This window comes from Denticeps clupeoides, chromosome 3 (genome assembly GCF_900700375.1).
Source record: "Denticeps clupeoides chromosome 3, fDenClu1.1, whole genome shotgun sequence".
Lineage (NCBI taxonomy): Eukaryota > Metazoa > Chordata > Actinopteri > Clupeiformes > Denticipitidae > Denticeps > Denticeps clupeoides.
The window spans coordinates 22752549-22765494 of record NC_041709.1 but is presented as its reverse complement, the minus strand read 5'-3'; the positions used below and the strand labels follow the sequence as shown (position 1 = coordinate 22765494).

General features: G+C 40.1%; 1 protein-coding gene across 1 annotated transcript in view; it reads right to left on the bottom strand.

Annotated features, from left to right (window-relative positions):
* The window catches only part of sorcs3a (sortilin related VPS10 domain containing receptor 3a), a 157764-nt gene that overhangs the window by 29879 nt on the left and 114939 nt on the right, over window positions 1-12946 (bottom strand). The window contains exons 14-17 of the mRNA XM_028972927.1: window positions 11631-11738; window positions 11011-11128; window positions 10747-10880; window positions 6308-6421 (exon numbers count right to left, since the gene is read on the bottom strand). Coding sequence (XP_028828760.1) covers window positions 6308-6421; window positions 10747-10880; window positions 11011-11128; window positions 11631-11738 — 474 coding nt within the window. The remainder of the gene's footprint in view (window positions 1-6307; window positions 6422-10746; window positions 10881-11010; window positions 11129-11630; window positions 11739-12946) is intronic.

Genomic DNA, 12946 nt, shown 5'->3' with positions numbered 1-12946 from the left:
TATATGCAGTATATGCATGATCGGTGTGTGCACCCTGCGGTGGGCTGGAGCCCTGCTCTGTGTCCAGTGTCCCAGGATGAGTGGTTAAGTGAAAGTGAAAGTCAAGTTATTGTCATTGTAAAACACTGCAACACAGCACACACTGTGCACACAGTGAAATATGTCCTTTGCCCATAACCATCATCCTTAGTGAGCAGTGAGCAGCCATGACAGGCACCTAGGGAGCAGTGCGTGGGAACGGTACTTTGCTCAGTGGCACCTTCGTGGCACCTTGTGATTACAGGGCCACTTCCTTAACCATGAAATAATGTGAAATAATTTGTAGGGTTTTCATCATCCTGACATTCTCTCTAGAAAGGGGCAATCTAAAAGTGCACCAAATTTATTTAGGTGTGTAGCAAGATGTATTTGTAAGAATTTGTCATTTGACTGATTGTGTGCTGTTCTAAGAGATTTGTTTAATTGGTCAGTCATTGTAAAAAAATGCATGAGAAATATTGTAAGAACATCAACAATGTACGCTTAACCAACAAATCCTAAAAAGGAACCATGTGGCACTGACATGAAGAGACATGAGAGGAACAACAATGCACAAGACCACTGACAGTTCCCGACAGAGGGCTTTTAATATAACCATGTAATTTCCAATAATGGGGTCCCTTGCTCTATCCCAACAACTGGCCCATACAACAACAAATGTTTCAGAATGCTTTTCATGAAAGACTCATACCACCTTAAGACAGAGGGAAGCTTACCTTGATGCAGAATGCACAATAGGTGAATTGGCAGCTCTGAATTGTAGGTAGGTGTGTGTGTGTGTGTGTCCTGCAGTAGAAGGTCTTTGAGCTGTGTGATAAATGTATGTAGTTTTTTTTTCTATTTCATACAATGATCAATGTGTTCAGAAGTGTACTTCTGAACGCACCTCATGGACAGCTGTCTCTTCCTGAAGCATCAAGTTGTTCCCACTACACATAAACACCACACCATGTAATGTTAGGGAGATCTAAATCCCCTTTTAGGCAGCTGTACCTGAGAAAAATTCAGCATAGGCTTTCCAATAAATCCACACATCCGAGGAACAATAACCTCAGCAGAATTTAATGAGGGGGACCATGCCAAGAAAAGATGGAGAAAGTATCGATATAAATCTTTCTTTATAGATTTCCAAGAGAATGGTTAAAATTTAGATGAACATTTTATAGGAGAAATCTCAAAGCCCAAGTAAACAAAAAATTACATGGACAATCAAAATGGAAAAAAAGATTCCCAAATGGCCTAGCAAGAGATATTAATTTTGTAAACACAGAAGGATCCAGTCAACAAGACGGGGGACAGAGGTGACAGTGTATGATCTATACAACAAAACAAAATCTGCATAAAAGGAAATTTGTGTTAGTTTCCATCTAAATTTATACCTCTTAATGGCTTTAGCCAAGGGTTCCATTACAAGAGTAAAAACAGCAGGGCTGAGACGATACACTGAGCAATGGAGAGTGAAGTTTTCCAACCTGAAGCCATTAGATAGGAATAGCAATTCAACACAGTAAAAATCCTTCACTCTATTCTCTATAATTGACATGCAGTTCATTTTTTTGTGTTTGGCAGCAGGGAATAATGTTTAAAAGTCTTCTGGCATTATGACCAGAGCTCATTCCCTTGATAATAGATATTTATACCATATCCAGTAGTAACATGGACAGTATCATGGACAATAGTTTGGCATGTTGGTGTAATAGAGAAATAGGTCTATATGAAGTGAAGTGAAAGTGATTGTCATTGTCCTCTGCATTGAACCAATCATCCTTGCCATGACAGGTGCCCGGGGAGCAGTGTTTTGCTCAGTGGCACCGTGGTGGATCGGAATTCAAACCAGCAACCTTCTGATTACGGTGCTGTTACCTTAAATTGCTAGGCCCCCACTGCCCCAAAATGCAATTATGCAATTCTGGGCACCGATTTCTATGGGATCTGAGATACTCTGGAGAGTTAAGCCTGATAAAAAAGCCTGATTACAGCCTGTGCTTTGCAAACAGCACTGTTAGCTTGAAGAGTTAGCAAGCCATCTAGAGCAGCCTGTATGGCAGACCTCTTCAAAGTGCTTTCTTATTATCAGATAATTATTTTTGAAGTTGTACTAATTGTTTTTACTTTTTTGAGGCATAGTTTGATTTAACCTCTGAGAGAAGTCCTGGATGTCAAATGTCGTGTTTTCAAGCTCCAATGTCATTGTTTGAAGCACAATTTTCCAAAAGCACAATTGCATGGTTATTGACAACAATATTACCTCTTGCACAGGACAAAAAAAGTACATGAATGATTTGGGTATGAAAAAGTAATATATCAGAGTGTGACATTTGTGAGGAAGTGAATAAAATGATGGATAGTCTGCCATACATTAGCCAAATTAATTTCATCACAAACAGCCAAAAGGGTTTTGGCATGACTTGAAATATTAATTTTGAGATGGAAATTTATCAAACAAAGGGCTGCGAAAGAAATGAAGATTTTGAACCTGCAACCTTTCGGTTATGAGTCGGCTTCCTTACTCGCTAGACCACCACTGCCCCTCTCTTAGTGGTTTGTCATCTAAATGTGACTCTAGGTTACATATATAGGTTACATTTACACCCTAATTTTTCAATAAAGTTTAGACGTCTCTCTGCTTCACATTAACCCGCAGACTTCTTACATTCCAATAACACTATTTTATCTTATTAATTATGTTGTAAGTTAGTATGATGAGGTACTTCCTATTGAAATAAATACATCAAAGTTATACGGTTTAAAGCAAGTTTGACTAACAAACTTGTATGACTAACACATCTAGTTCCATTGATATCATAATGTAAAGTGTCTCCGGTAAGAATTCACTTTGCATCGGTTTTTCCACATTTTGTTCCTCAGAATTATACCCTCCACACCCCCTAATGACATCGTTGAAAAAGTTTTTAAATTAATTGAAAATAAAAAACTCACATGTATACAAGTATTCACAGCCTTTGCTCAGCACTTTTTGATGAACCTTGTATTATTTGTATTATCAACCTTTGATGAATCTTTTTGAGTATGATGCCACAAGCTTGGCACACCTATCCTTGGCCAGTTTGGCCCATTCCTCTTTGCAGCACCTCTCAAGCTCCATCAGGTTGGATCAAGCCCGGAGTGGCTAATCGGCAGATCTGGGACAATTCCCAGTGGGCCGGTGTGAGACTTGGGCTGCAAGGACGGGTGTTATTATTTTAAGTCTTGGAACTGAGTTGATCACGTTGCTGCTACCGTTGTACCTTGTGCCGCCTCCGCCGCCACTTCTATTTTATAATTTTTTTTGCAGACACACCCTGACATAACACTCTGAGCACTCGTCAGTGGTGTTTTAAAGATGGAAAGTAGAAAGAGCAAGGGTGGCGAAAGAGAAGGCAGGAATTAAAAGAGGAAAGCTTTGGAAACAGACGCAGACAAATGCGCAAAAATGTCACATTTTTTCATAAATACAAGTTTGCGGATTGAAACGTCAAACGAGCATGATGAAAAGGGTAAGGCAAGATGTTAAACTTTGCTTGCAAACTGCTGTTCAAGTTAGTTTATTATCAAGTCAGTGAATTGTGCGGCGGTGCGGCATATGATTTAAACAATAGTATCATGCGACTTTGTCTTGTGCTGTACACTGAGAAATAAATTCTCATGTCTTTGGACATTTATACTGTAATAAACCAAGTTGCAGAGACCAGTGCACTGCTCAGGGTTGGCCAAACTAGGGGGGAGGACAATGGAAAGTTATCAGAAAGTTATGCTATACTGTGAATAACAAACTTGCAAAGAACAGTGCGATTTTTTAAAATTATAACACTAATTTGATTGATACTTTATATTGAAGAAAAGGACATTCTGATATATTAAAGATTAGTGGTGGAGATTTGCCCTTTAACTCATATTCTCGTATTTGAAAATTCTAAATTGTTTCATATCAGAACTGCACTTTTTCTTAATTAAATTTTTATTTAATATCTTTATTTATTATTTTATTTCATTTGTAAAGTTTGGATATCTGTGAATACTTATTTGAACAGAATAAAGATTCTGATATTGTTGAAAATAATTATGTTGGAGATGTGTCTCATGTTGAAGTAGTCTGTGAAGTTGCACTGAATTGGAAATATTTTAGAATTACAAGGCTTTACAAAACAGTGCGCTATTGTAGACTTAACATATTATGTTATAATTACATGATTTTAATAATAACAGGTTGTGATCTAAAGTGGGCCGCCTGAGGCATGAAACTCCAGGGCTGAAAATTTGTCCCACTCCGGCCCTGGGTTAGATGGGAAGTGTCAGTGCACAGCTATTTTAAGATCTCCAGAGATGTACAATCAGATTCATGTCTGAGCTCTGGCTGGGCCACTCACAGACATTCACAGTGTTTTCCTGAAGCCACTCCTTTGATATCTTGGTTGTGTGATTCACTGTATGGATGGTATTGGCCTGGTGATGCTTGGTTTTCTCAAAACGTGACACCTGGCATTCACACCAAAAAGTTCAATCTTTGTCTTATCAGACCAGAGACTTTTGTTTCTTATGGCCTGCGAGTCCTTTAGGTACCTTTTGGCAAACTCCAGATGGGTTTCTATGTTCCTTTTACTAAGGAGTGGCTTCCATCTGGCCGTTCTATCATGCAGGACTGATTGGTGGATTGCTGCAGAGATGGTTGCCCCTATAGAAGGTTCTCCTCAGTCCACAGAGGACCTCTGGAGCTCTGACAGAGGGACCAATGGTTCTTGATCACCTCCTTCACTAAGGCCCTTCTCTCCCAGTTTCTCAGTTTAGGTGGCCGGCCAGATCTAGGACGTGTCCTTGTTCACTTACAGATGATGGAGACCACTGTGCTTATTGCAGAATAATTCCTTTGACTTCAAGCTTGGTTTGTGCTCTGACATGAACTGTCAACGGTGGACCATTTATAGACAGGCGTGTGTCTTTCCAAATCATGTCCAATCAACATTTTCTTTCCACAGGTGGACTCCAAATAAACTGCAGAAACATCTCAAGGAAGATCAGGGGAAACAGGAGGCACCTGAGCTCAATTTTGAGCTTCATGGCAAATGTTGTGAATACGTATGTACATTTCTCATTTTTATTTTTATTTTTATTAAACTTGCCAAAACCTTAAGTGAATTTTTTATGATGTCATTATGGGGTGCTGTGTGTAGAATTCTGTTGAAAAAAAAAAAAATTTTGGAATAAGGCTGCAACTGGACATTATGTCACAGGCCAGTACTGAGCAAAAGAGCACAAATACAGAATGTAAAGAGCAGCCAAACGAAGAAGAAATGCGAGGGATCCTTCCTCAGATAGCAAAATGATTGCTATTCGGTGGTGCACACACCAGTGCAAAATCAACCTAAGGACGTGACATGACACAGATGACAGGGTTTTACCTTGAGAGACAAGCATAGATTAAGTGGAGAAAAATAACTAATACAAACTAAGTATAATCAGTTTATGTTAGTGCTGGGGAAGTTAACATGGTTTAAATATTCTATCTAGCATTAATACATTTATTTGTTTATTTTGAAAGTCTTCTTCTGAATACACATACATAATAACTTTGGGTCACGGGGCAGTACTGATCAGTCTGGCTTGGGATGGGCATCTTAGATGTATCACATAAACCAGAAGAGAAAACAAATGGTGGACAGAAAGTAGTACAAAAGCTTATTTTCTTTGGTGCCCCCTTGTCACATTAAGGTGTTTTCTTTTTCACAAGCTCATATCTGGTCAACCTAGATTAGTGTGTGTGTGTATGTGAGTGTGTGTGTGCGCGTGTGTGTGCGCGTGTGTGTGTGTGTGTGTGTGTGTGTGTGTGCTACTAAAACAAATTGTTGTTCCTACACCTTGTCGAGCTTACAATAACTTCAGCCACCAGGAACTGTTACCAATGGTTATGGAACAAGTGCAACTTGATGTACAGTATGTGTGGAATCATATTGTTTTGCTGTTATGGACAATTTTGGTTTTTATTTTATTCCCTCTTTATTTTAGTTTTAACTTGAGTAATTGTTTTCTGTTTATGTTTCTGCACCGGAAATTGCACCTAAAAATTGCATTGTGCAATGTCTCATTGCTACAATGAAAATAAAGATGAAGACATTTTTTAAAAAATTACTGAATGTTACAAACAACAATGCGATTAAAATATTTCATTGTTACCCAGCACTAGTTTGTGTGTGGCTGTATGTGTATAGGTTATATACCCCTTTGAGTGCTGAGTGGATGAAAAACAGTGTATACTCAGCAAATTAGTTCTTACCCTGTGCTGTTGAGGTAAATTTGCCCAGGGGTGCAGCTCTGAGAGACGATGGCTGGATTATACCAGAAAGACGGCATACAGGTTCCATCACCTTGTCGTTCGTGCCCATAATCACTATGAATGACAAAGAGGATCTTATCAATAATGTACATAATGGCCATTTTTCTGTTTTTTGTCCTTCATTTTATGGTAAGCATAAATGTTGTGCTATTTTGAGGAATGATAGTAGCCAAATCCTAAAGAGGCATTGCCACTGCTTCTCCTCGGTTCTACATTAAAATGCAACTCTACAATTACTCATTAGTCACCTGGTTAAAAGCCATGCCCTTTCAAATACTCAATGTGACTTTGATTTATTAAATAATTACTGATCTTGGAACCAGTGAACCCTGATGCTCCCTGGGGGGAAAAAATAACAACAAACAGGTATGAGAATTCACTCCAACCATTATTCAGAAGCGAAATAATTCATGGTTGACAACTGAGTCTATCTACATTTCAAAGCAGCTAATCAATTAGCAAAACATAGCTATTAGAAAGAGATTGAAAAGTAATTGCCTTAAGAAAAGTAATTGCCTTAAGACAAACTGGACCCTTGTCAGTTTGAAAACAGATGCTGTTTCAACTCGTCAATGAGTGGGATTCATTGATCTTATTTCAAAAACCGTAACAAGAGATACGATATGAGCAAAATAATATGTGTATATTTGTGAGCATTTACATATTGTGTCCTTTCGCACCGTTATACGGTGAACGTGGTGATGCTTTGCAGCACATCTAGTGCTTTGAGCTCACCAAGCACACATGCAGGTGCATTGTGAACTCAAAAGACCCTGTAGATGTAAACTTACTGACGGTCAACTCAGGGCTCAGCAAGGCAGAATTTGGTGGAGAAACCTAAGATAAGATGCTGGGAAAAGCTTTCTGTGGCCTTGACAGCTGGTAGACAATGCATGCCCAAGAAAGCTAAGGATATACAGCACAATATATGGCCTTTTTGCAGGATCTATTGGCAGCTCAAACAGCTCAAAACAATTGACAAGCATTTGCAGTTACAAAACCAATTTTAATCGGCAAAATAAGGCGTTTCTCTGATCACACACATCTAATAGTTATACTTTTGGGAAAGATTTCATATTTGTATGCATGAGCAATAAAGGCTTGGGTGGCCATTTCCTTTTTTGGTCACTGGGCACGGCTTGAAAATGTGGGTGGCCAACCCAACGAGCTGTTCATTATGGGATGTACCTATGCTAATTTAAATGCTATTTAAATTTCCTATTAAAGAGAATAGCTGCACTTCTTTAACTTCGTAAACGTAAATTTCTGATTGAAGATATTAACTTAGACTTAGCAGTCAAAATCTAAATTCTCCACAAAACAGGTACAAAACTCATTTGCATTTGCATTATTGGGTTTTACAGTTCGTTCGTGTATTTTTTTCAGATCTAAGTTCACAATTTTGATTCAAATGTGTATGTTCATCACACTATGATAACACCATGAATACAATGAATATTCACAATTTCCCACAGCTGCCACCAAAACAGCCCTAGCTATCAATTTATTGACTCCACTAGATCTCTAAAGGCATGTTGTGGACACTTTAAATTCTGTACATTGCCTCTGTGGATCAGACTTGTTTTTCCAGACTGGCTGCGAGTCTATCAGAGACATGACAAGCAGAGCCAAAGGCTGAAGTCGGGTGGACTTGGCAAGTTTTGAAGTTTGAGCCTTCAGAGCCTGGAAAAGCTAGTGCAGGAGCATGGAGAGTTGATGACAGCTGGTGAAAATTACCTTTGGGAACCAGAGAAAACCTCTTTGGAATCAGAGAGAACCCAGAAGAGAACCATATGTCTTTGTGTGGCTTGTCCACTTATGCCCTTGTTATGTTCACAGCATTTTCAACCAATTGCCATAGACTTGATGATTGAGAAGAACCCTTCCTTTTCTTTGGTGTATGAAAGTTGTATGAAACCTTTATATAAAAAGCCATATAGGCTAAAATACTGAATATGATTTTTGAATCACTCATTCTCACAAACAACTCAGCATTTCCTACTTGTGGGACTTAAAAAGGATCTTATCTTATATTAACATGAAATGTTGACTTTCATGTGACTAATGAGACATGTCATGAGACATTCTTGTGACTAAATCATGCATTAAACAGTAATGTACAAATAAGGACAACATATCTATATACATATTTATATACATACAACATATTTAACATTCCACTACATATAAAAAGGGTTGGGAACACCTCTAAGTCTGCTCAATAATTTACTCTATTTGAAAGTGAAGTGATTGTGAAACAATGCACATGGTGCACAACAAAATGTGTCCTCTGCATTTAACCCATCACCTAATAATAATAATAATAATAAAGTGAAGTGATTGTCACATGTGATACACAGCAGCACAGCACACAGTGCACACAGTGAAATTTGTCCTCTGCATTTAACCCATCACCCTGAGTGAGCAGTGGGCAGCCATGACAAGCGCCCGGGGAGCAGTGTGTGGGGACGGTGCTTTGCTCAGTGGCACCTCAGTGGCACCTTGCCGGCTCGGGATTCGAACCTTGGTGAGCAGTGGGAAGCAATGAAAGACGCCCTGGGAGCAGTGTGTGGGCACTGTGATTTGCTCAGTGGCCTTACCTGCTAGGCCACAAACTGCTTATTTATATACCAGAACAGTGGTATGTCTTTCATTTCCTAGCAACATTGAGTCATGGCTTTTTTTTTTCTGAAAAAAGATTTTCAGTGAAGCTCCATTTAGTTGTATAACATTTTATCAAATGTCAAACTGCCAATGCGGTTTCCTTTTACTATTCCAGATCTTTCATGTTGGATGGTTTTTGCTTATAAGAAGCTGTCCGCAAGGAGGAGGAAGATGGCTACACGGGGGTAAGCAGGTGGAGGAAGGTGACGGGACGTCAGCTGCCAGCAACTGCACTGCCGGTCCTGCCTCACGGTGACAGTTTCGGTCGCGGCACCCCTCTGCCCGGATGTTCTCCAAAAGGATGGCAGCGAAGCACCAGCGCCCTGTCCCGCTGACAACATTCATCATTGTTACGTCCCTGGGTGCCTCGCATCATGGGAGTGTTTCAGTGGGAATCCTTGTGTGTGAGGCCTGCAGGGGAGGGGCTTCTCATTCCTGGCTCCACCCACGGTCTGGTGGCTCATCTGCTGCCAGTATATTAGGAGGCCTAGTGCTCACGGAGGAGCTTGGAGTTGAGTTGTTTGGTGTATAGCGAAAAAGAGTGAGTTGGAATTGTTGTTTATTTTGCTTTGTTCCTGTCTCTTGTATTGGATTTCTCCCCCAATGTGTACCCTCCTCTCCTTGTGTGTGTATTTGTCTGTACATGGATTCTCCTCTGTCAGTGTGTTTGGCTCTGTGCCAGTGTTGCATATATTTTTTGTGTGTTTGGTTGAGGGGTTTTGTGGTGGTGTATATAGCACTAGTTGGTTTAACTGTATAAATCAGTTACACCAATTGATGGACGTGCACATGCTACAAAGGGACCACCCTGCCAGGGTGGTAACGGGTCACCGGAGGTTGCGGGACCAACGCCCTGCACGACGCATGAAGGGATGCAGCCAGAGGGTCCGGGACTGCCTCCCAACAGGATGCAAGCAGGGATGCTGCCTGAAGATCTGGGTCATATAGCGCCAAGAAGGACCAACAGAGCGAGCAGCCCGGGGGGTCCTGTGATTGCCACCACCTTCCTCTCCTCCCCCCTTGTTGCTGCTTAGTCGCTTCGGAGTGGATGTCCCAGTCACTGTAAGTTTATCAATAAATGCAGCGACATCCTAAATCTGTACCGTGTTTTCTCCCCTTTACTGAGACACAAAACAAAGCAGCAGCTTCTGGATATTTTCAGAATCCCTGGGTGCCACAACAGCGCCCTGGATTCTGCTTCAGTGGGAGTAGAGTAGGGATATTAAGAAGATCATTTTATTGAACCACTTTTGGTAGACTCTGATCACAGGAAACAGCATTTTTGGAGCATCTATAGAAGATTAATTTTTTTCTCTGGCCATAAAAAATATGTTCCACCATAATAGTGCAAATTGCAAAGACGTGTGAAATATATTAGTCTCCCATTCGGCTGGAGTTAGGACAAAAACTGTGAAATTGTTGCCTCATTCATACATCATTAACATACCATTTTACCACTATCTTGGGATAGCAGAACACATGAAAGCAAAGGGCAAAACAAACCAGCATTTGCATACAAATTAAACTTTAGACTCTTCCCATCGTACCTTGCATTTGTATCATAAATAAACAGCTGTTAAATAATGCCCATGCTTATCAGCTCACTACAAGACTGATGACAAATGCCAATGAATTAGTACAAATAATGTGCTTGCTTATAAATTATTATTATTATATAACACAAAAGGAAAAAAAAAAAAAAAAGATTTACTCACCATTCAAAATCATGTGCTCGACATATACACGGATCAGCAGAGACTGGGCTGGTGAAGTTTTTACCCAGCATGCAATGGCTTCCAGGCCTGCGCTTAGTATAAATCTGCTTCTGGCCCATCACACAAGGTTCACCCTGTTAATCCCAGGCACAAACAGAGGCTCAGCTGAGGTATTTGATGAAAAAGACACTTTAGATCCACAAACATAGTACAGGTTGTAATTTACCACAGAAATGATATATATAGTACTGAATTTTCTTTTACCTGGTTATGAAGGTGCCAGGACTGATAATCTCCCTCAGCACAGGCCCGAGTAAATAGGGATTTGTAGTCAATTTTAATGAGCTGCCATTCAGAACGATGACTGAAGTGTCCAAAAAACCTGCAATAGGGAATGTGAAAAGTAAATAATAATTGTAATAATTAAGAGTGTGTTAAATACAGTCCATAATTAAATAACATTTCAACTGACAATACACGTAATTGAACAGATTCTTGTAAAGCAACCTTTCTCAACAGGACCTACTTTAAATTATTATTTAAATTGTTATTTTGAGTCAAAAATTTCTGCTATTTATTTGGTTCATTTTCAAAATGTAGTAAATTCCTATAAAAATAAACATGAACATTTTAAATTCATTCTAAATTCTAATTAATTGAGTAATGATATGATGAAGTAATTCATTTATTCTTTACAAACTAATTTCATGTTCCCTGCTGATACATCATATGACACAGAACCAAGTGGACTGTTCTGACACCACAGCCTCATCTCAACTCTGTAAACCAGAGATGTGTTTTAATGAAGAAAGGCTGTTAACACATCAAAGTGCAGTCACCCACAGAAACTGAAAGACTGGTGAGATCGGCTAATCGGGACTCACGTCATGATCTGGCTGTCGATGCCAGGTTCCACCAGAACACCATCCACAAAGAGGGGAGTTGTAGAAAAGCTGTGGCGGGACCACTGTCTTCCTTCATCAAAGCTCACCCTGTTATGTTGAAGAAAAGGCATATGAATAAAGATGTTCAACTAGGCAGAAGAAAAACACACAAAATGCAACGTCAGTTAGTTTGCATAAAGATGTGTAAATTATCAAGACAAAAGCCAATGAATGAACGCATGGAATCATGTCAAAAAAACTTAAATAAATAAATAAATAAATAAAATATTTTTTTTATTGCAATTGTCAGGAAGAATATTTTCACGACAGACTTTGAATGAAGTACGCCCTGTGCTGCCAAACTGAATGAACACCAGCCAAACAAATCGGTTTCTATGTGAACCATCTGGCCAGTCAGTCACAAATGCCAGCCAGTTTATGGCGAGTTAATCCAGCTGTGTTGTCACGAGCAAAAACAACGATCAGTTGCTACCCCGCTCTTCGAATGCCACACAACAAGCACGACAAGCACTGAGCTGCCCTTCTCGAGCATTCGCGTCTGAAGCAGTAAGCTTCTGCGCCCACTGCAAGGTTAGGAGAGGTCGATTATCGCATTGTCTGGGTGTCCACAGCTACCGCTACAGCTTTTGTCCTTGTCATGTGTGAGCACTGGAGGTGAGCTTGTAAGTTTTAAATCTGAAGACCATGCCCATGACTTTTTTTTTTGTTGTTGTTCAGCTGGCACAACGGGGCTGTGATGGCTGGACACTTTAGCAGGGATTTCATGTAGTAACAGCTTGGAGGCAAACTGGGCTGCTGGAGTGGGCTCTGGGATAGCGAGGATGCCGTCTATGTTGGACTTCTGTGGATGCCTTCCACAGAACCTTTCATATTCATTTCGGGCACTTTGAGACTCTGTTCTAAACTCGTCATCGTCATGTACAACCAAATCAAGGTAGATTGCTGGTATAACTGGAATACCTGAAATGCAATGGAGAAGTGGTATGTGTCAAATTGTCTATTTTGAGTAACAGTGTCTTCTGTATCTTAGTCCTCAATCAAATGATCACGTACCATCTCATCCATCAGTTTACCAAACTTGCAGTCCTTTCACAAATTGGAGAACGTACCAGCAGGAATCTGACATTGCTGTGGGAAAAGAATGCCCCATAGCGCTGTGCTCTGTGGCGGAGCAAAAATGATTCCTCTAAAAGCCGCACCGTCACCGTGTGATCCTGTATCCAAACCACGCTGACCTTCTGCACCGAGGCAGTGCTTGAGCAGGGCTGTTTTCTGTGCTGTTCTCACCTCAGTGA